We start from the raw sequence: 20,587 nt of genomic DNA, 5'->3' as shown, positions 1-20,587 counted from the left end.
GTGTTAACCGAACCATTCAAATCTCCTTAGTGCGTCTTCTTTTTTTCTTTTCGTATTTATATTTTAGAACTAACAAAATGAATCACAATCGATTAAATCTGTACGTCTACATTATCAAAATTAAAAAGTATAACGATACACCGCACAAAAAACAATAATTTCAAAGAAAACAAACGTGTCCTCTTACGACCCAATGGCCTTTCCAATTGACAGCCAGGCGCAGGCCGTCCCAATAAGCGGGACCTGAAAATTTAGTGTGGCCCCCACGAAACCTCAAGTGACGGTATCGTGGACCCACAAAAAACAGCATATTATTTGGGGCATGATAATCCATTCAACGGATCTCGAATTTTCATCCCAATTTATTCCCATTTCTTTCCCTATAACCTCGTGGTCGTAAAACCTCGAATCCCCATTTTCCTTCTTCTTCTTGATCCAACTCCTTCGCTCGCTATCGGTTCAGTTGCAGGCGTCCTGGAAGATGTAACTGGGTAAGCTTTCTTGGTCTTTCTTGGTTTTTTTTTGTCGCTACGCAATCATGAATCCGCCCAACTCGAAATTTGGGTTTTTCCCCGATGAAGTAGTTGTTCAAATTCTCGCTCGATTGCCCGTTAAATCGCTCTTCAGATCGAAGACCGTGTGCAAGCATTGGTACGGGTTGGCCTCCGACAAGTACTTTATTCAACTGTACAATGAATTGTCTGTTAAAAACCCTATGGTGCTGGTAGAGGTTTCGGAGTCCTCCGAATCCAAATCGAGCTTGATTTGTGTCGATAAATTGAGGGGCGTTTCGGATTTCTCGTTGGAGTTCATGAAACATAGGGTTAAAGTCAGGGCTTCGTGTAATGGATTGTTGTGTTGTTCCAGTATACCCGAGAAGGGCGTGTATTATGTTTGTAATCCAACGACTAGGGAGTATAAATTGCTGCCGAGAAGCCGGGAAAGACCGGTTACTCGATTTTATCCCGATGGTGAAGCCACTCTGGTTGGTTTGGCTTGTGATTTGTCGATGCACAAGTTTAATGTAGTGTTAGCCGGTTATCATCGGTCATTTGGACATAGACCAGAGAAGACTTTTATATGCTTGATATTCGATTCAGAATCGAGCAAATGGAGGAAATTTGTATCGCTGCAGGACGATTATTTCACCCATATGAATAGGAACCAAGTTGTGTATGCTAATGGTGCGCTTCACTGGTTGACTGGAAGTTGTTCTTGCATTCTTGTTCTTGATTTGAATGGTGATGTCTGGAGGAAAATTTGGTTGCCGGATGAGGTCTGTGGTGGGGCTGGAAATAGGGTTTATTTGTTGGAGTCTGATGGGAATGTCTCTGTGGTTCAGATGTCAGATGCGTGGATGACCATTTGGGTGTTGAAAGATTATGAAAGGGAAGACTGGAATTTGGTGGATAGGGTGAGTCTGAGATGTATTAGAGGAATGGTTCCAGGAATTTTTCCGATAAGTCAGGCCGGTCAATATGTGTTCCTTGCCACCCATAAGCAGGTATTGCTGTATCATCGAGACAGCAGAGTGTGGAAAGAGATGTATTCTGTGAAGAACAGCTCGACGCTTCCTTTGTGGTTCTCTGCACATGCCTTTCGGAGCACGATTCTCTCCTGTCACTAAGGTCTAAACTGTAGCTATGGAACTTGTTTATATGCAACTGCAACTGCTAAAGATGCTTCATTGATGTTTTTTCTGTCAAACATTTTTGTGATTGTAGAGATGTCGGTTGGAAGTTAGTACCATGGTAGTGGATCTTATATTGATCTTAGCTATTCAAATTGCCAATTCTCTAATCCAGCTTGTTTTTTGCCTTGGTGAATTCAATTTTCTTTGATCAGCATGCATGACGTTGCTTAACAGTGTTAGCAATTTGAGCTTATATTGCATTTGCCTGCTAATTGTGGACTGCAATGACAGCACATGAGCCACTCTATTTTAGTTTGGGAAGCTGCACTAGGCTCTCTCTTGTTGGGCACTGAGATGCTTCATCCTTTCTAGGAAATCTTATTTGGCACTTTTCCCTTATTATTTTCATACTCGTTTGTGCATCTCGGTTTGAAACCTTACATATCAAGGCCGCTTTTACAAATGTTCAACCTCATAAAAAACATCACCAATGGGTGTCCATGGGTTTGAATAGATCTGAAAACCGACCATAACCAAGGAAATGATTGAATTGATCTAGTTTGGTCCAAAACATTAGACCAAATCTAGTATTGGTTGGGGTTTGAACACAAAATGGGACCTTAACCAATTTGATCACCCCATATAAAAATCTGGTGAAATTGTAATCCTACTTTGTACCAATATAAATATATGTTTTAAGTTTTTTCCTGTTTTTATTTTCAGGGATGGGGATTATTTCTTTTTCTTTTTGCTATATATGCATTAGGCTTCTCAGAGTGGCTTGTCTGCATCCCCTTTGTAAGGTTGAAAGATTTTGATTTTTACCATTACCCGCATAAGTTAATTTTAACAATATAATGAGTAAATGAATTTTCTCATTGCCTCGCGCTTATTTGAGATCATTTAAGATGTCAAAACAATCTGTTTACTAAATTTTTGCGATAGTATCATTATCTATCTTAAACAAGCTCCTTTATTTAATAAGACAAGGCTTTTGAGTATAAGACACAAATACCATACATTTGAAGAGAAAAAGAGCCGCTTGAAAAGACCAGACCAAGTGGGGTTGTTTAGGGACCAAAATAAGAGCAGTCAAGTGTTAAAAACTAAAAAGAGTTACTTAAAAGGGAAGTTCGAAATAGCACTAATGTAATCATAAAATTACTACACCATACTCAAGCAACGAAGAGGCCAAAATAAGGCTCATTGGGGCCTTAAAATGGGTCCCAGTCATTAACTCTGTAGTGGACCCAAAATAAGGGTTAGCACCTAAGTAAATCAATGGGTTCTAAATTGGGCCTAAAACTTTATGATCCAAAAGAATTTAGAAAGTGAGCGGAACATAAAATCTTAATTTGGGCCCGTATTTGGAGAGAGGCCCAAACCCGAAAGAAAGGAAAAAGGGTCCAAGGATCCATTGCCGGGCCGATGATAGGGGCATGGGCGTGGAGGGTAAATTGCTAAAGGATGAATGTTATTATGACACTAAAATTCGACCAAATTCCTATTAAAAAAATAAAAAAATGATAATTTGACCAAATTGTGTAGCCAGGATGACGCTCATTTGAATGGTCTTTTGGATAATTTTATGGAAATTACAAAAATTAGTTTTATCTCAACTAAAAAATTTATTTTCAACCTCTTTTCTAAAAAAAAATATTTTTAATCATTCAAATAAATTAATTATATTTTATAGTCATTTTATCAAATTTGACCTACTTTACCAGTTTTGATTATGTTAATTAATTTTATAAATTTATTATTTTATTTGAACGTTTTAATTCTATCACATTATTAGGTATTTTTAAAAAAAATTATAAAGTATAATTAATTTATTTAAATAATTTTAAAATATAATTTATTTATTTAAAGGGATACAAATATTTTTTTTTTAAATATTGTGTCCATTTATTTTTGTAATTATGAATTCATATGTGTGCTGGCGGTAGTAGATATATATGCGCCAAATCATTAGACTTATAGAATTTTTTTTTTTATAACTCATATTTTGAACTTTGCTCTATTAATCTTAAAAACGGGTAACTTTCTCTCTCGATTCACCTATTAAGTAAATTCAATGCGATCAGTATACACATATAAATTTGGGAATTTAATCTCAAATACTTTTTGTAAAACTTTACATATTTTATGGGTGAGCCATGGCCTCTCCACAATTTGCTTACTTACAGCACTCGGATTGATCGCTCAAACACCCCCCCCCCCCCCCCCCCCCCATCTCTCTCTGTATAATATATATATATATATATGCGAGATTAGAAATGGAAATACTACTAGGGCGGCCATCCCCTGTAACTGCTACTTGTATGTCTGTAATGCTCCCAAAACTGAGCTTCAGCTGCGCCAATGGTGGTGTGGGCAGTGGGTTGGCTGTAAACCCTAACTTTTGCTTTGTTTTCGAGAAAAATGGCCACTCTTTGTCCCCGTCTTCTTCTCGGAAAATATCTCTGAGGCTCAGCAAATCGGCGATTGTAACCGCCAAGAAGAATGATAAGAAGAGCGACGCTCATAGCTTTGCGCCTAAACCTGACGAAGCCACCGGCCCATTTCCCGAAGCTTTGCTGCTCAAAGAGGTAATTTCGCATACATAAAAACCCGAATTTTTTCCCATTTTGAACCTCTGTGGGCCTCTATTTGGGACTTTTTCTTTTTGTTTATTTAACTTTAATTCTGAAGTGCTTGTGTATAAGCATTAAGTTCGCTCTTTACTTGCTGGTTATGCGAATTTGGATAAAATACTGGAAAGACTCTCAAAACAAAACTATTATCTGTAATTATTTAGAGGAATCGTGTCAATTAGAGCTTCGCCCAGTTGAAATCAGTGTGTTTGGAACTAGAGGAAGCATGGGGAAAGGAAAGGAAAATAGTAATAGTTTTCCTTCCTGGTTGATCTGTTTGGAGCAATGTATAGTGTTGTGAGAACCGATACCCAACCAACATATCTGGATGAAGTTTCCTTCATTCTTATTCTTCAATAATGAATTTCTTTTGATAAATATCTGTGTATTTTCTTTTAAATTTTAACCCCACCAACATTGACAACAACTCAGAGCCTTGATTCCACTAGGTATTGTGCATTTTATCTTGGCACCACTTGGACCTTATTAGGGATAACCTCTTTTTTAATTTTGTCTCATTTGTAACATCCTCCACTCAGTTATTTTATATTTTACATAGATTGGTGTTTAATACCCAAAATTATTCAACAGAGCTGGTCTTATAATTGTTCTATAAAACTTTCTTTTTAGCTTTAAAGGAATTCTATTATCACATAAAATACTGAAAGCATTAATCCACTTATTCTATCTCATTTTTTATTTTACGAATAACATTTTTTTTTTTTTGTCTTTTTGAACAATTAATCCAAAATATCTAAAGTGATTTTTTTCTTCAAATTTTCACAAAAACTTCATCTACACTTCTATATTTACTAAATTATTCTATATATTCATCTTGCTGAACTTGAAGCTTTTAGATTTTAAGGTGTTCCTTGATCTCTAGTTTTAGTATTCATGCTTTCTCTGTCCCATCTATTAAGACAATGTCATTTATAAATAATATACACCAAGATACCACTTCTTAGATGTACTTAGTAAATTTATTTATCACAAGATTAAAGAAGTAAAGACTTAGTGAATCTTTTGATACAATCCAATTATAATTAAAAAATCAATAAGTCTCATTATTTTCTCTGCATATCCTAATGCATATTTTTGCTTTCTTATACATGTCTTTAGTAACTTACTTTCTTCTCTAAAATCTACTACAAAGTTTTCTCTAAGAAATCTATAATAAGCACTTGAAAGAAGAATTTTATAAGATACTTATAAGAAAGGGCAACTTTGTTAAATGACAAAAGAATATTGGGCAATAAAGCACCATGTACAAACTATGAGCATAATGGAGATGAGAATATTACGATGGATGTGCAACCATATAAAAGATAAAATTAGAAATGAGATTATAATAAGATAAGAGTGGCTCCTGTTGAAGACAAGATACATTAGACACTATTAAGATGATTTGGTCATGTGAACTGAAGATCAATAGAAGTTCAAGTGAGAAGAGTGGATGGAATAGAATAAGTTTTTACTAGAGAGCTAGAGAAAGGCTGAGAAAAAAATTGGTGGAGACTCTTAGAGTGATATGAGATATAAGAGTTATGTGGATAATTAAAGTTAAATAAGGAGCATTATCCGGCAGTTTCATCCAAGATAATCCTCCTAATATGTCGGAATAATCAAGAGGGAGATAAGGCCGAATATCTCTCCTTTTATCTCTTCTATTTTATATTTGTAAATTTGAAATAGGTAGATAGTTTAGAATTGTACATTAAGTAGGTCTCCTCTATCTCTATCTACTCGTGTATATATACACTTTGTATGCCATCTAATAAAGGGGATCTCTCTTTATTTTTCTCCTAAATTAAATCTACAAGTCATTTAGACAATAAGGCTATGGATAGAAATAATTAACGAACTAGAATTTATGTAGCCAACCTCACATAGTGAGTTTAAATCTTGATATTTTATTGTTTTAAATACTCTTATTTTTCTTTAATTGTCCTCTCATTTACCAACATTTTCTGGTCTTCATCTATTATACATTTTATTTTATTCAAATCTCTTATTTTTCTCTTTTTTTAGCCAACTTGTCTATATATAATATATATATATAGTTTTTGTACTTTGCGTCAAGTCTTTTTTTTTTTATGAAATATTTTGTGGCAAGTCCTAGCTACAAATTTTCATAAGTTTTAACCTTCTTATTTTTTTAGCCATAAATATGCATCTTTAAAATTTTCTCGTAAGTTATATATGCAAAGTCCTGTATCATGCTTTCTTGGTCTTATTTTTTTCTTATATTTCCTCGCCCACCACTGTGACAACTTTGTTTGGAGCTTTGGATTCATGATGTTACTGAATTCAATTTTGAAATTCAGAAGAAAGTTCAAGAAGATGGTAGGCTTCTCCCTGAGTTTGCAGATGCTGAAGAACGTAAGTAATTGTGATCTACACACTTCTTTCTTGTTTTTTTTTTTTTTTTTTTTTTGGGGGGGGGGGGGGGGGGCGGCCTAAATATCTATGCACCTATTTTCAATGAGCACTATTGGTTATATGCGCAATCTGACTGAATTTGTTCTTAATTTGCAGAGGAGCTCTTTGAACAACTAAATCTTCAACTGGAAAGTGACTTGAAGGTAGAACTAAGTAAGCATGTTTCCTTGTTATATCTTCTTAATTGTTAACTTAATCAAAATTTAATGAGTGGGGTAGTGGAAGTCCAGTGGGAATTAGGCAGGTTTCTTGTTTTACATGTATGGCTTTCATGTAATTGATTCATGCTTTCAATTTTCAAGAAATTTTTGTTCTTTTTGACCCAGGCGAGGGCAGCCTTGTTTCATCTCTCATTTTGCTTCCCATTTGTGTGCCTGATGTGCAGTTCATTTGGCAGGCGAAAAAGGCTTAAGAAGAGAAGCCAATTTGGAATAATAACTTTGTTTTTTGGTGGCCACATCCCACCCCCTTGAGGGATTAGGGCTTCATTTGTTTGTTTGTTTTTGGGCGCGGGGGGTATTTTCCATTTGACATAAGATCAACAGGAAACTTGTTATTTGACAATGCTTTCGTAAATGATTTTAGCTTTCTAGCCTACAAAAGGAAATAAAAATTCATAAAACTCAGTTTCTTATTGGCCCTTCTTATAGATAGTCTCACTCTGATGTACATTTTTTCCTTGTGTTTACAGTGCGCCATTATGAAGTGGTTTATTTGATTCACGAGAACTGTGTGAAAGAGGTTGATAACGTGAATACAAAAGTTCAAGGTGACTTTACAGATTGCTTTTGTGCCTAATTTTCTTGTAGAGCCAATTTCAGTAAATTTTTACGAGATGAAAACATCATGATAAACAATATAACACTAGCTGGGTTGGCTATGATAAAACATCATCTTTCATCAAAATATGTTTAAGTTTGCATTGCTGACAATTTAATTCTCCTTTTTTTCTTTTTTGCTGGATAAAATTCTATCCTCCCTTTTATTCCAATTAGAAACCTCCTACTGTCTTGAGCCAAACTGGCAGTATTGCCCTGTTATTCTGCAGGAGACCATTATGATACCTCTCTTCTGAATGCTATTTTGTGAGACACAAAGCTTTACGCCTGTTGACTTTATTCATATTTTTGCAGACTTCATAAAAGAGAAGAATGGCAAGATTTGGAGATTCAGTGACTGGGGTCTTCGAAGACTGGGATACCAGATCAACAAAGCGAAAAAGGCCCACTACATTTTGATGAACTTTGAGTTGGCAGCCAATTGGATCAATGATTTTAAGAATATGTTAGACAAAGATGAGAGAGTCATTCGCCATCTGGTGATGAAGAGGGACAGGGCAGAAACAGAGGATTGTCCTCCTCCTCCAGAATTCCATACATTACGTGCTGGTATTGATGACGATGATGATTATAATATGGACGGGGATTATGATGATGAAGATGGTGAGGGTTGGAATGATGAAGGTGAGGATGATGAGGGTGAGATAGATATGGTTGGCAATGACGATGACACCCACGAAGGGATTATCTATGTGGACGATTTCATCGATGAGCACAGTGAAAGCAAAGATAGTAATAAGAAGAGTAATGTAGCAGGTAGCAAGGGAAGAATGAAACAGAAAGCTAAGCCTGTAAGTAGATAGTTTCTTTACATATTTGTGTTGCTATGAATGAAATTATATTCTAAAACATTCATACTTATCAGACCAAGATGTTCTCTTATACGCCTCCGATTTTCTGTTATTCAGCATTGTGTTTCGATGAGACATCAACTTTATATTTGTGATCGTTTGAAGTTACCCAATTAATTAACAAGTTAAACCGTGAAGCAAATAACGGGTTAATTATATCAATAATCACTTAATTTTGTATTTTGTTATTATTTAGTCATTAAATTTTAAAATATTATCTATTACTCATTGATATTTCAAATTTATTATTACTTAATCACTTAATTTTAAAATATTACTTGTTAGTTGTTAATATTTTAAAATTATTTTTCATTCCGTCACTTATGAACTTAAAGTTTAGTGGCTAATGAGTGACGGGTGAAAAATGATTTTGAAATATTAATAATTAACATGTAATATTTTAAAGTTTAGTAATTAAGTAATAATAATTTTAAAATATTAGTAACATTTCAAAGTTCAGTAACCAAACAGTAACAGAATATAAAGTTGAATGATTGTTGATGTAATTAACCTAGCAAATTGCTGCAGTTCAGCGAAGATCATGTATTTTGCTAGCATAATTGAGTGGGATATACTTTAGCCTATGGTGGATTTTCAGATATTATGACAGGCAGATGAACCCCTTTTTAACAATGTGTAGCTACTTTAACAAGAACAAGAAGTTGATGAGAGATTGGAGTGTGAGATAGATATAGAAGTTGAAGATCATGTATTTTGCTAGCATAATTGAGTGGATATACTTTAGGTTATTTTCAGATATCATGACAGGCAGATGAACCCCTTTAACAGTGTGTAGCTACTTTAACAAGAACAAGAAGTTGATGAGAGATGGGAGTGTGAGATAGATATGGAATAGAGGGAGCAAGTAATGGTTACCGTAAGGCTTACACAACTAGGAGCCATCAATGGAATTTAGTTGAACTCTAGGCATTAGATTGTGGCATAACACACCTTTTAACCCTAAGTTATCATGGCATGGCAAGAGACTATCAAGCTTCAAATTAGGGCCGGCCTTGAGAAGTTAGAGATTCTAAGCAAAATTTTATATGGGCCCTCTAACATCTCAGCTCTTAATATTATTTAATATTATATATATGTATATATATAATATGAAATAGACTCATGCCTACAAGACCATCTAACCCCATACCAACAAAGCTAGGATCGGTCTTGGGGGCCAAGACAACTACCCTGGTTGCCTACTCTCAGGGCTGGCCCTACTTCAACCAAAGGGCAACATTAGGATTGAGAAGGCTCAAACTCAATACATCCGCTGCCCACACCAAGCGTACACCCAATCACTTGGACCATATGAAAGTATTAATTTAGTTATGGTGAACCAATTATTTTTAGAATAATGATAGTAGCAACGTACTTGGGAGCTGAATGGAGCAATTAACAAGGCAAAATAACACATTTTCATCTCTCCATAAAAATATGAATCAAATTATTTAACTTATCTCTTAAATTTGTAACTCTGATTGTAATTTTTATTTTTAAAATAGTGAGTTGGTAGGTAATAAAGTGATTTTAAAATATGAATAGAATCTATAAATGATTTTGTAATGCTCACTTACGTAGATAAAATGGTATGGTATTTATTTGAAGAAAGAATTAATTTAAAATCTTTGTTTATTGTAGAAAATACTTTTTAATTTTTTAATTCTATTTTTATAATAAAATATGTCTTAATATTTTATATCTGAAAAGTCAATAACTTTATTTTCAAAACTTTCGATGTCTTTTAATTTCTCAAAAAAAAAATCTAATTCATAATATAAAATAAAGTTAATATCCATTTGGAAAATAGAAATTTTAATTTTCTAATTTAATATCCAATTAGAAAATTAATGTATCCAATAAGCAAATAGAAAATTTAATTTTCTAATTTTGAACCTTATATTATGAATTAGAAAACTTTTTTTTTTTTAAAAATTAAAAAAATCAAAAGTTTTTTGGATATTTTGATTGACTTTTCATCAAATATAAATATTAAGACATATTTAATTAAAAAATTAGAGTTTAACAACAGTTTAAGTTCTCTAAATTTTAGATTTGATATAAAAGAATCAATGAATTGAGGAAAGAAAATTGGATTTATGGAAATTTCAATGAATGTTAATAAAAATATAAAAATTATAAGAGAAATTAAATTTTAATAGAAATTAAAATTTAGTAATTGCATAACTTTAAAATATAGTAATTAATTTATTATAAAATATAAAATTTAATTACTAATAATATACTTTTTCCTCCTTTCAATTTGACTTTCATCTTTGAATTAAATTCATTTAGTTTTAAAATGAGAAAATAATTTACAAAAGCACCAAATGTCGCTTGACCCTGATAGCCGAGGCCCAAGCCCAAGCCCGATCTTGTCAACCAAACATCTTGTCCGCTTGATCAACTGATCAAACTCAAAGGGCGGGGAACGGTGGATACGGCGCCGGAGCATCCACAGTTCTCGTCTTGTGCAAACTCCAAATTACTGTCGATTTTACGCGCAAAGAGATCAAAACCAGGTTCTTTCAATCGGAATGCTTTTAGGTTGTCGGCATTTAGTTGTTAATTTTGTCCGTGTGATCTTTTCTCGTCTAGGGTTTTGCGATTCGTGGACTTCAATGCGTTTAAGGATTTATCATTCGTTAATCAAGTCTGTGTTTGTTATTTGAATCTTGAGTTTCCAGTTCAGCCTGTGTGGACAATGCATTTGAAGGAGGGATGTTCCTTGCTCCTAAAAGTTTACAAACCTTCAATTCCATTTGTTCTCAACACAAACCCTCTTATCAATCATGGCCTTAATAATTCGTCGAATCCAAATCCGGCCGTTGTGAAAGAATCCGATGTTCTAAAGAGGTTGAGGCACGAACCTGACCTTACACTAGCTATAGAGTATTTCAAGTCCATGGCAAATTCTACATCTTTCAAACACACTCCCCTTACATACCAAGCTATGATTGAAAAGCTTGGGCAAAGAGGTGAGATGGATGGTGTTCAGTATCTTTTGCAGCAGATGAAATTGGACGGAATTAGTTGCTCGGAAGACTTGTTTGTCAGTGTTATAAATTCTTATCGGCGTGCTGGTGCTGCTGACCGAGCTCTGAAAACATTTTATAGGATGCAAGATTTTGGGTGTTCACCCACGGTCAAAATTTATAATCACCTTTTGGATGCATTGCTTAATGAGAATAGGTTTCATAGCATCTATCCCGTGTATGGTAACATGAAGAAAGACGGGTTGGAGCCCAATGTGTATACATATAACATTCTTCTGAAGGCATTGTGCAAGAATAGTCGGGTGGATGGTGCTCATAAGTTGCTTTTGGAAATGTCAAATAAGGGATGCTTTCCTGATGCAGTTAGCTACACCACGATTATAGCTTGTGTGTGTGAACTTGGTAAGGTGGAGGAAGCAAGGGAGATTGCTGCGCGGTTCCCCCCTACTGTACCTGTTTATAATGCTTTGATCAATGGGTTGTGCAGGGAATCCAACATTGAGGAGGCGTTTCAGCTGTTAAATGAGATGACGGATAAGGGAGTTGGTCCAAATGTTATCACATACACAACAATCATCAATGCCCTTTCTGTTGCGGGAATGTTCATCTGTCTCTCACAGTCTTGACCCTCATGCTTAAGAGAGGATTTACTCCAAATGTTCATACTTTTACATCCTTGATGAAAGGCTTTTTCTTGAATAGGAGAACTTATGAAGCTCTGGACCTCTGGGATAGAATGATCAAAGAGGGAATCTGGCCCAGTATTGTTTCTTACAACACACTGATACATGGTCTATGCTCTGTTGGTAACTTGGGAAAAGCTGTTGATGTTACTGATAATATGGAGAGAAGTGGCTGCTTTCCAAATGTAAGAACCTACAGCACTCTTCTTGATGCCTTTGCAAAAGCTGGGAACTTGGTCGGTGCATCTGAAACATGGAACAAGATGGTTACCCTTGGTTGTCATCCAAATGTTGTGTCATATACCTCGATGGTGGATGTTCTTTGCAGGAATTATATGTTTGACCAAGCCCATTGTCTAATAGAGAATATGGTGATGGAAAATTGTCCACCTAATACAATTACTTTTAACATATTTATTAAAAGACTATGTGAGAGTGGTAGAGTAGATTGGGCTGTAAAGTTACTTCATGTAATGGAAGAACATGGGTGCTTACCAAGTACAATAACATATAATGAAATATTAGATGGTCTTTTCAAAGAAAAAAACTTCATATTAGCATTCAGGCTGCTCAAGGATATGGAAGAAAGGGGTCTTGAGCTTAGTTTAGTGACTTATAACACAATTGTCCATGGGTTTTGTTGTGCTGGGATGCTTGAGGAGGCTGTGAAACTTTTTGGGAAGATGCTGGTCCTGGGAATTAAGCCTGATGCTTTCACATTTAACACAATAATTTCCTTCTACTGTAAGCATGGTAAGGTTGAATTTTCAATTCAAATGCTGGATGCAATGAGGGCCGCAGGCTGGCATCCAGATGTAATTTCATACACTAGTCTTATATGTGGGATATGTGAAAATGTTGGGTTAGAAGAAGCCAATATTTATCTTCGCATGATGGTAAGTGAAGGAATTTCCCCCAATACTGTAACATGGAATGTTATAGTGAGATATCTGTTTCATGAGGTAGAATGTAGGGGGGCAATAGATTTTCTAGACAGTATCTTGGATGGGTAATATCATATACAAGAGGGAAACATTTTATGTTGTAGTGACCATGAGTTCTGGAAGCATCCTCCTCGTCCTTGCTGGGAAGGTGTTCACTGTCCAATGACCATGCATTAACTCAGAGCACAGAAAATGACTTCACATAAACGAACAGTAAGAATTGACTGATGGCCTATTGTTCTTTTAAGATGTACTATTCTTTCTTTACATTGATCCTCTGTCCTTTATTCCCTAGAGCAGTTAAATTTTGTATTTTCCTTCTCTGCCATGCATTTTGAGGAACTGAAAATACTTGCTAAAAGTTTTCGGGCCCTTTTGCAGATACAGATGTTCAACTGCTGCCTGCTGGACCCCAGTTAAAAACTTCAGAATTACCACTGAGGGTCATATCCTGGTGGAATGGATCTAACTGGTAAGAACATTCTTTCTAGAGGGTTGTAAATTTAGGCCCGCGTGTGCTACCCTCACACATGATTAGGAGGCGAGCCTGCTTGCTGTAGTAGTTTCATGTCCAAAAACTGTGTAAGAGACACTGGCTCTACTTATACCCCTTGGTTGAGTTAAAGTGTACAGCTATGAGCTATAGAGATCTCCCTGGGCTTGGGAGGGATAGAAGTTCTTCAGGTTTTATATCTTGGTGAAGAGTTACTTTGGTCTCCCCTTCCTACTTTTAGTTTTAGTCAGCCAAAAAAAACTTCAAATTTGCTTTAATCAAAATTCAGCCCCAAAAAACTTCAAAATTGTTTCCCTTTTTGATGATGCCTAGTTTTGCATTTTCATATCTACGATACACTCATAGCACAATGTTAACTTTTAGAGGATAAAAAATTCTCACCCCTGCTTATAGCCCTTTTCCTTTTCGCCTCTTTTCTGCAAGTATTATCAGGCTTTTGGTTTTGGGGGCTTGTAGGTTGGTGAAAATTGAATGTTTTTGTCTGATATGTTGTGCATATTAGTTTCTTCAAATATTACTTGCCAAAGTATTCATATGATCCCAAAAATAATTCACATATGAGTCATACATGATACTCCATTGCCATGGGAAATGCTACGGTACCTACTCAAGGGTACCGGTGTCTATATAACGTGAAGAGTGGTTTGTATAGTGCAAATGGTGTATATAATATCACCCTTCTTATTGTGCAATACACCTTTTGCATTGTATGAAACACCCTTCGCAGTATATAGGATGTCTCTGAATACCATAGCATTTCCCCATTTTCATTTATGTGAAATGTGATATTTTTCTATCTACTCATCTGATTTTTTTGTCATGCTGGTTTTCATTTCTAGGGTAAAGGAACTCATCTTATTCTATCACTGCCTCAATTCAGTGTCTTTAATAAAATTCACAGCTACCTCAGTTAAGTGTATTCCGTAGAACCCCCAACGATTATAAAGACCACTTCAACTCTTCTTAGATTATAATTATTATATTATTTATTGTTAATTTAAAGCACTAATTTATAAAGGTTTCCACTCCACTTGAACATTGTTCAATTTTCTAAAGCTTGCTAATTCAGTAATGGGATATAGTTGGTCTTGTTTCATTGCTATCTATCCTTTTCTTTTTGGCTTTAGTATGCTTGTATGCACTTGGTTTTGGGTTTAATGGGTTCCAAGGCATGTGGTCGGTTTTGGGTTTTGAGTCATCCTATCATATTGGAGTAGGGATGTAAAAGTATTTTTATTTGGTATTATGCAAAAGGTTAACATTTCTTTGTTTTGTGAGGGTTCAGTTTCAAGTTTTATCTTTATCATGGGCACTTGTGTATCTTGTGGAAATGACATCTGATTCGATGTTGGAGTTTGGGGTTTTTTCCAATTCAGTGTTGCATTGGTCCTATTCTTAAGTTGGCTGGTTTTCTGATTTCAGGGTTGCTTGTAGAAGTTTGGTTGAAGTGTTCTTTTTGTAGGTTGTACGGGTCCTCTCCTTTTGTTTTTTGCTGTTCTAGCTTGTAAGGTTGTTGGGGGTGGTTTTGTACTTCTGAAGTTCAATTTCTAATTCAATAATTTTTCTCATCTATGAAACGAAAATAATTAGGCCCCTTATTCGCAGCTTTTGTGCTTTTCCCCGTTTTCTTCTGTGTTTCATATTCACTGTATTAGTTTTCTCTCCGTCATCAATTAATCAGTTATTAGATAGAACCCATCACCCATCATTTTCATTAAAATTGTCATTTATGTTTCAATGGCTCTTAACAATTAGAAGAGCAACAACTTCATTCATTATACATGCCGTTCTCTTTTTGCACTTCCACTTCCAATTTTTGTTACTAAGTGCACTTCGTCTCAAATTGTGTCAATTTTTTAAGTCTCTTTTTAACTGCAACATTTTCCTACTTGCCTAGCCCTAGCTCCTCTTTAAACAACCATTCCTACAGCTACAGGTTCAATGAAACCCTTCCCTTCCTTTCCCGCACGGGTTATGATGTAGTTGTTAATTCAGAGCACTAATTTATAAAGGTTTCCACTCCCCTTGAACATCTCAGAAGCAAGTTAAGCTCCCCGCCCATCTAATTGATTCATTCATACTCAAAAGGTTGTCAATACCGGACGGATTCTTCGTTGGAATCAAATATTTCGGTATCGAAACATTTTCAAGTTTCATTTCAGAATTAGATATATTTATATATAGTGGTCACGTATACCTTCTAGTAGTATATATAATGTGCGTATAATATTTAATGAGAGGGAAGCTTTTAACAATGGAAACTATATATAATTAACCCACATGTATCATCTTCTTCTTCCTGTATATAAATAAATAATATAATTTCCTCCCCCTGAATAAACATGGAAAGTTGATCCTTAATTAGAAAATTAGAGGGTTAAGTAGCATTTAATTTTACCAACTAGTTGCTCTATTCTACGAAGATGAGTAGTGTATAAATTATACGTATTAGACATATGTATGTGTGAAGAAAGGAGAAAGAACACCGGAGAAGGAGAAAGGAATGAGAATCGATTCAACAGAAGGAGAAATGGGCATATCTCCCGTTTTGGTTTCGAGCATTACCAAAACAATCTAGATTTTGACCGATACGAGATTTTGGTGAAAAATTAAGACGTTCTGGTCGAAACACAACGGTATTAAAAAATATGTACATATGAGAAATTTACTTGTTTAAAATTAATATTTCATAATAATAAATTAAAATGATAATAATAATATATAGCATATATAATTATCTGAAATCGAACTCGACATAAAACACAAACACGCCTCTTAACTTGGGGTTTTGGGTCATTTGTGCTCCTGAATTTTAATTTAATGGGAATTTATTAGGTCACTCAAGTTTTAATTTTGAACCTATTACACACTTGAAATCTCAAATTTAAATCATCATGCACTTTGTTGTCTAATTAGGATCGTCCGTGAAATCAGGCATGGTTGAGGAGGGTGAGTGATGAAATGGGTCTTTCCGATTATTAATTTTGGACACAGCCAGTCATATATACCGCCGACGGCCGATGAGAAGTCTGAGGACGACGGAGCCAACGACCGTTCCTCATCCGTGCGCCGAAGACGGCTCCTCTTCCGAGCGTTGTGGCTGGGCCAGTTAATCCAATGCTGCAGCAGCAGCCTGGCACTAGCGGAATCCCAGTCAGGAGGCAGTACAGTTCCTGTGATGAAGAAAGCTAATCTCCTTTCTGCTGCTTGCGATCTCTCGTATCAAAGCACACTATTAGCCAAAACTCAAGAGTGCTTCATGGCTTGGCTGGATGGGAGCTTGGACTTGCTTGAAAGGGATGGTGGCCGCCGGCCGGCCCAGCCACAGCGACGACCATTCCTCATCCTTACTTTTCATGTACTGTACTACGGGTAGAGCAAGAGGTGGCCGGAGAATTGGAATGAGTTTGGTCGTCGCTGTGGTTGGGGCTTTGCCTTTTTGTCCGAGAAGCCGCCGGCTGTGGAAGAGGTGGTGGCGCTGAAGCTATTGGTGCATAGATCCCATTAGCTCCGGCTGCTCTAGACCCTTCTCCGGTTGTTACGGCTGCGTAGACCGGCGGCGGCCAGATTCCTCCGACAACCACAAACTGCGGTGGTGCTTGTGGATTGCTGTTGTTGTGAACAGGAGGAGTTGGTCTTCTTTCATGCAAACGATATTTCTGTGTTCAACAACAAAGCTTCAAGGTTTAGGGCATTATCTTTATCTGTAACTCAATAGCATTGAAACTGAAAATTTGTCAAATTCCTTTGTGAAATGGCTTCAAAATTAAACCTTGCAGATCCACCGTCACTATCTCCATTTTGGGCATGTATCTAACCTTTTCTCTGGAACAAATTGATGTTCAATTTTAACTAGAAATTAAAGCATATCCACAGATAATAGCAATGCTAAATCTATCAAGCAACGATCATTGCCATCTATCTTAGAACATAATTAAGATGCATTAGAAGATAAATATCATTCCTAATTAACCATACAATGAAAGGAAAGAATGGATGAGAAATAAGGTGAACTCCAACCTGTAACTGGCTCTTCACTTCATCATTAGTAAGCCCATCCACCTTCATTATCTCCTTCATTTGCTTCGGGGTTGCACTGCCCAAATTAATCACAGCATTTAAACAAAATGCATTTCAAACTCAAATAGAGGCTTAATTAACACTGCAATTATATGTATATTGAAGACAATATACAAACCATGAGAGCCGCCGAGCTCCTGGAGGGCATGTAAGAACCGGCGACCAGCAGCGCCGCGCCTTCCCCTGAGACTGTCCTTCTCATCTTTCTTAGACCCGCCGGCGCTTGAGCTTGCTGCCGCGGCCGGGGTAGAAGAAGGTGGTGACGCTGACGCGGTGGCTTGGCCATGGAAGAAGGTGGCAACTAAGGGTGTGCAAGGTTGGGTTTGCCTGATTTTTGACATTTTTAATACATCAAATCACATAAATTTTCTTATAAAATCAAACTCAAACAGCACGGTCTGATTTGGTGGGATGAAACTGCACCGAACCGCAAAGTTGCGCTTCGGTGCGATTTCCACGCAAGCGCCATTGATTTGCAGCGAAACCCAAATTTCTCGGCACAGATGGCGAAGCATCAGCTGGTTCGAAACACTCTCGACAGCGCAAGGTGCGATGCGGACATAGAACAGTAGAATCTCGAACCAACTCCAGGTTTACAACGAAGACCTCTTAATGAGCCCATACACGTTCAAGTTCGGCTTCTTACTTTTTAATTTTTTTATTATTAAAATATTATTTAGACAGTTGGACTCAAAACCAAACTGCGAAATTCTCAAATTGCAAACCGCGTAGTTTGTAATTTTCTCAAATCGTGTCAAATTGCTCACCAAAAAAATCGAACGGTGCACTGCGGTTCGGTTCAATCGATTTTTGCAGTAAGTCGATTTTTTTGAACATCCCCAGTGACAACAAAAGCTCGTGTGTGCACTATTCTGGGATTTTAGGTGTTTAATAAATTCAAACGAGTGCAATTTTGTTCACCCCCGTTAATTTGGAGGGTAAAAAGGTCATTTCAGGGGTTTCTACCCATCCTGTTTCTCTCTCTTATCTCTCTCCCCTTCCCTTGCTCTCGTCACCTTCCTTTCGTAGCCAATCATCTAGTCGCCTTCCTCACATCGCCTTGTCTCACTGCTGCATCGCATCGCCACCTCACTACTGCACCGTTGCATCTTGCAATCGAATAGGATAGGCAATCAGCATGCGAGGAAACCTCCATGATTGATGTGTGAGAGGAAGTGGTGGCATGAGACTGGTTGGAGACGATGATGAAAGGGGGGGGGGAGAGAAGAGAGGTCGTTACCTTTCGCGGGAATTATTTTAACCTCGTTAAATGGGGTGAACAAAATCGTACTCGATTCAAATTTTATAAGATATATATATATATACACGTGTGTATGTATGTAAACCCACGTGCGATCTGAAAAATGAACGTGGAACTTTGTCGGACACTACGTGGCCATACAATTTACACGTGTAGTTCCACCTCACCGCCAAGAAAAATACAAGACCGCCGCATTTCCCATTTCCATCGGCACAACCACCATGGCCACCGCCACCATGCTCATCTCTCTCATTCTCTTCCTTCTTCCTACCTCTCACTGCTCTGAACTCGACGGAAACCACCACATCCACCTCCCCGACTCCGATGCGGATCTTCTCGAGTTCCCACTAAATCTAGAGTACTTGGAAGCGGAGTTGTTCTTATGGGCGTCAGTTGGCCGTGGCCTCGACGCCGTCGCTCCCGAACTCTCGGGCGGTGGTCCGCGGCCGATCGGCGGCAGAATGGCCAGCCTCGATCCTTTCACGAAAGATGTTATCCTCCAGTTTGGTTTGCAGGAAGTCGGACACTTAAGGTCGATCCATGTCCATCACCTAATGAATTAAATGACTTTGGTTTAATTTTCTATTTTTCTTTCTCGGGGGAGTTGTTCTCCACTTCTTCTTCCCAGGAAATAATTTTCTCGGAAAATAAATATGAATGCAGGGCGATTAAGAAGAGAGTGGAGGGATTTCCGAGGCCGCTGCTGAATTTGACTAAAGAAGCATTCGGAGATGTGATGGACAGCGCATTTGGGAGGCCTCTGAAGCCACCGTTCGATCCATACGCGAATGAACTCAACTTTCTCCTCGCATCGTACGTTGTCCCTTACGTTGGACTCACTGGATACGTCGGAGCAAATCCCAAACTCATAAGTTCCATCGCCAAGAAGGTACATATATGCATCTCTCTCACTAAATACATCATCGACTCTGATTTGTTCTTGCGTGTTGGCATGTTCTAATTGATTACCAACTGGTGGCGGGGCTTCTGGCGGTGGAGTCAGGCCAAGATGCGATTATCCGGGGGATGCTCTACAAGCGAGCGGAGGACGAGGTGAAGCCTTACGGCGTCACGGTGGCGGAGTTCACCAACAGGATCTCGGAGCTGAGAAATAAGCTGGGAAGCTGCGGAGTGAAGGATGAAGGCCTCTTGGTGAAGAAAGCCCAAGGACCGGAGGGGAAGACTAAAGGCAACATCCTGGCCGGAGACGAGGACTCTCTGGGATATGGCAGAACGCCGGAGGAAATACTGAGGATTGTGTACGGCGGAGGAGACGAGCACGTGGCCGGCGGCTTCTACCCGAAGGGAGCTCGCGGCAGAATCGCCGAAGTACACCTCAAAGGGAATGGATGCTGCATCCATAAAGCTTCATTTTGAAGTATTTGGACTGTCTTCAGTTTCGGTGTTTATGTAACTGATGTTTGCAGTGAAACACATAACAGCTTGAGCTTTATCTTCATCGTATTTGCATGGGGCTTTACTTTAAGATTGTGTTTAAAATATAGTTTCAACGGAAAAGTATAATATTACCATAAACCTCAGATTCTGCGAATTGAGGTTATGGAACAAAGATTAATTACCACCTATAGAAGAGCCTCAACTCTCGGTTGGATGTATAGTTTTGTATGTCTTTTAACATTTCTTAATATTTGCAGTTAGGTTCCACCAAACGACAACACCCATTTGTTGCAGTGGAATGGAATTGCACTTA

General features: G+C 37.3%; 4 protein-coding genes and 1 pseudogene across 5 annotated transcripts; 4 read left to right on the top strand and 1 right to left on the bottom strand.

Annotated features, from left to right (window-relative positions):
- Nucleotides 1-331: 331 nt before the first annotated feature.
- LOC127798910 (F-box protein At5g49610) lies at nt 332-1,800 on the top strand. 2 transcript variants are annotated; one of them, XM_052332553.1, is made up of 2 exons: nt 335-491; nt 585-1,800. In XM_052332553.1, the coding sequence occupies exon 2, from the start codon at nt 716-718 to the stop codon at nt 1,625-1,627; it is 912 nt and encodes a 303-aa protein (XP_052188513.1). In that variant the 5' UTR covers nt 335-491; nt 585-715; the 3' UTR covers nt 1,628-1,800. The 2 variants fall into 2 exon arrangements, with proteins under 2 accessions (XP_052188512.1, XP_052188513.1); XM_052332552.1 differs by having other exon boundaries at nt 332-1,800.
- A 2,075-nt stretch (nt 1,801-3,875) lies between these two features.
- Nucleotides 3,876-8,417, top strand: LOC127798907 (protein REGULATOR OF FATTY ACID COMPOSITION 3, chloroplastic). The gene is made up of 5 exons (XM_052332549.1): nt 3,876-4,224; nt 6,594-6,648; nt 6,805-6,861; nt 7,400-7,477; nt 7,842-8,417. The coding sequence occupies exons 1-5, from the start codon at nt 3,913-3,915 to the stop codon at nt 8,348-8,350; spliced, it is 1,011 nt and encodes a 336-aa protein (XP_052188509.1). The 5' UTR covers nt 3,876-3,912; the 3' UTR covers nt 8,351-8,417.
- Nucleotides 8,418-10,829: 2,412 nt separating this feature from the next.
- On the top strand, nt 10,830-16,440 carry LOC127798904 (pentatricopeptide repeat-containing protein At3g48810-like). Its single transcript, XM_052332545.1, is given in 4 exon segments — nt 10,830-10,920; nt 10,997-11,982; nt 11,985-13,234; nt 13,403-16,440. Coding segments are annotated over 2 exon segments (1,986 nt in total). The 5' UTR covers nt 10,830-10,920; nt 10,997-11,102; the 3' UTR covers nt 13,091-13,234; nt 13,403-16,440.
- A 327-nt stretch (nt 16,441-16,767) lies between these two features.
- On the bottom strand, nt 16,768-17,956 carry LOC127799213 (transcription factor NIGT1-like; annotated as a pseudogene).
- A 1,032-nt stretch (nt 17,957-18,988) lies between these two features.
- Nucleotides 18,989-20,586, top strand: LOC127798909 (desiccation-related protein PCC13-62-like). The gene is made up of 3 exons (XM_052332551.1): nt 18,989-19,408; nt 19,540-19,763; nt 19,847-20,586. The coding sequence occupies exons 1-3, from the start codon at nt 19,098-19,100 to the stop codon at nt 20,251-20,253; spliced, it is 942 nt and encodes a 313-aa protein (XP_052188511.1). The 5' UTR covers nt 18,989-19,097; the 3' UTR covers nt 20,254-20,586.
- Nucleotide 20,587: the final 1 nt, after the last annotated feature.

The sequence above is a fragment of the Diospyros lotus genome, chromosome 4, assembly GCF_014633365.1.
Source record: "Diospyros lotus cultivar Yz01 chromosome 4, ASM1463336v1, whole genome shotgun sequence".
NCBI lineage: Eukaryota > Viridiplantae > Streptophyta > Magnoliopsida > Ericales > Ebenaceae > Diospyros > Diospyros lotus.
Note: the sequence above shows the minus strand (reverse complement) of the source record. Positions and strands in the feature narration are given on the sequence as shown.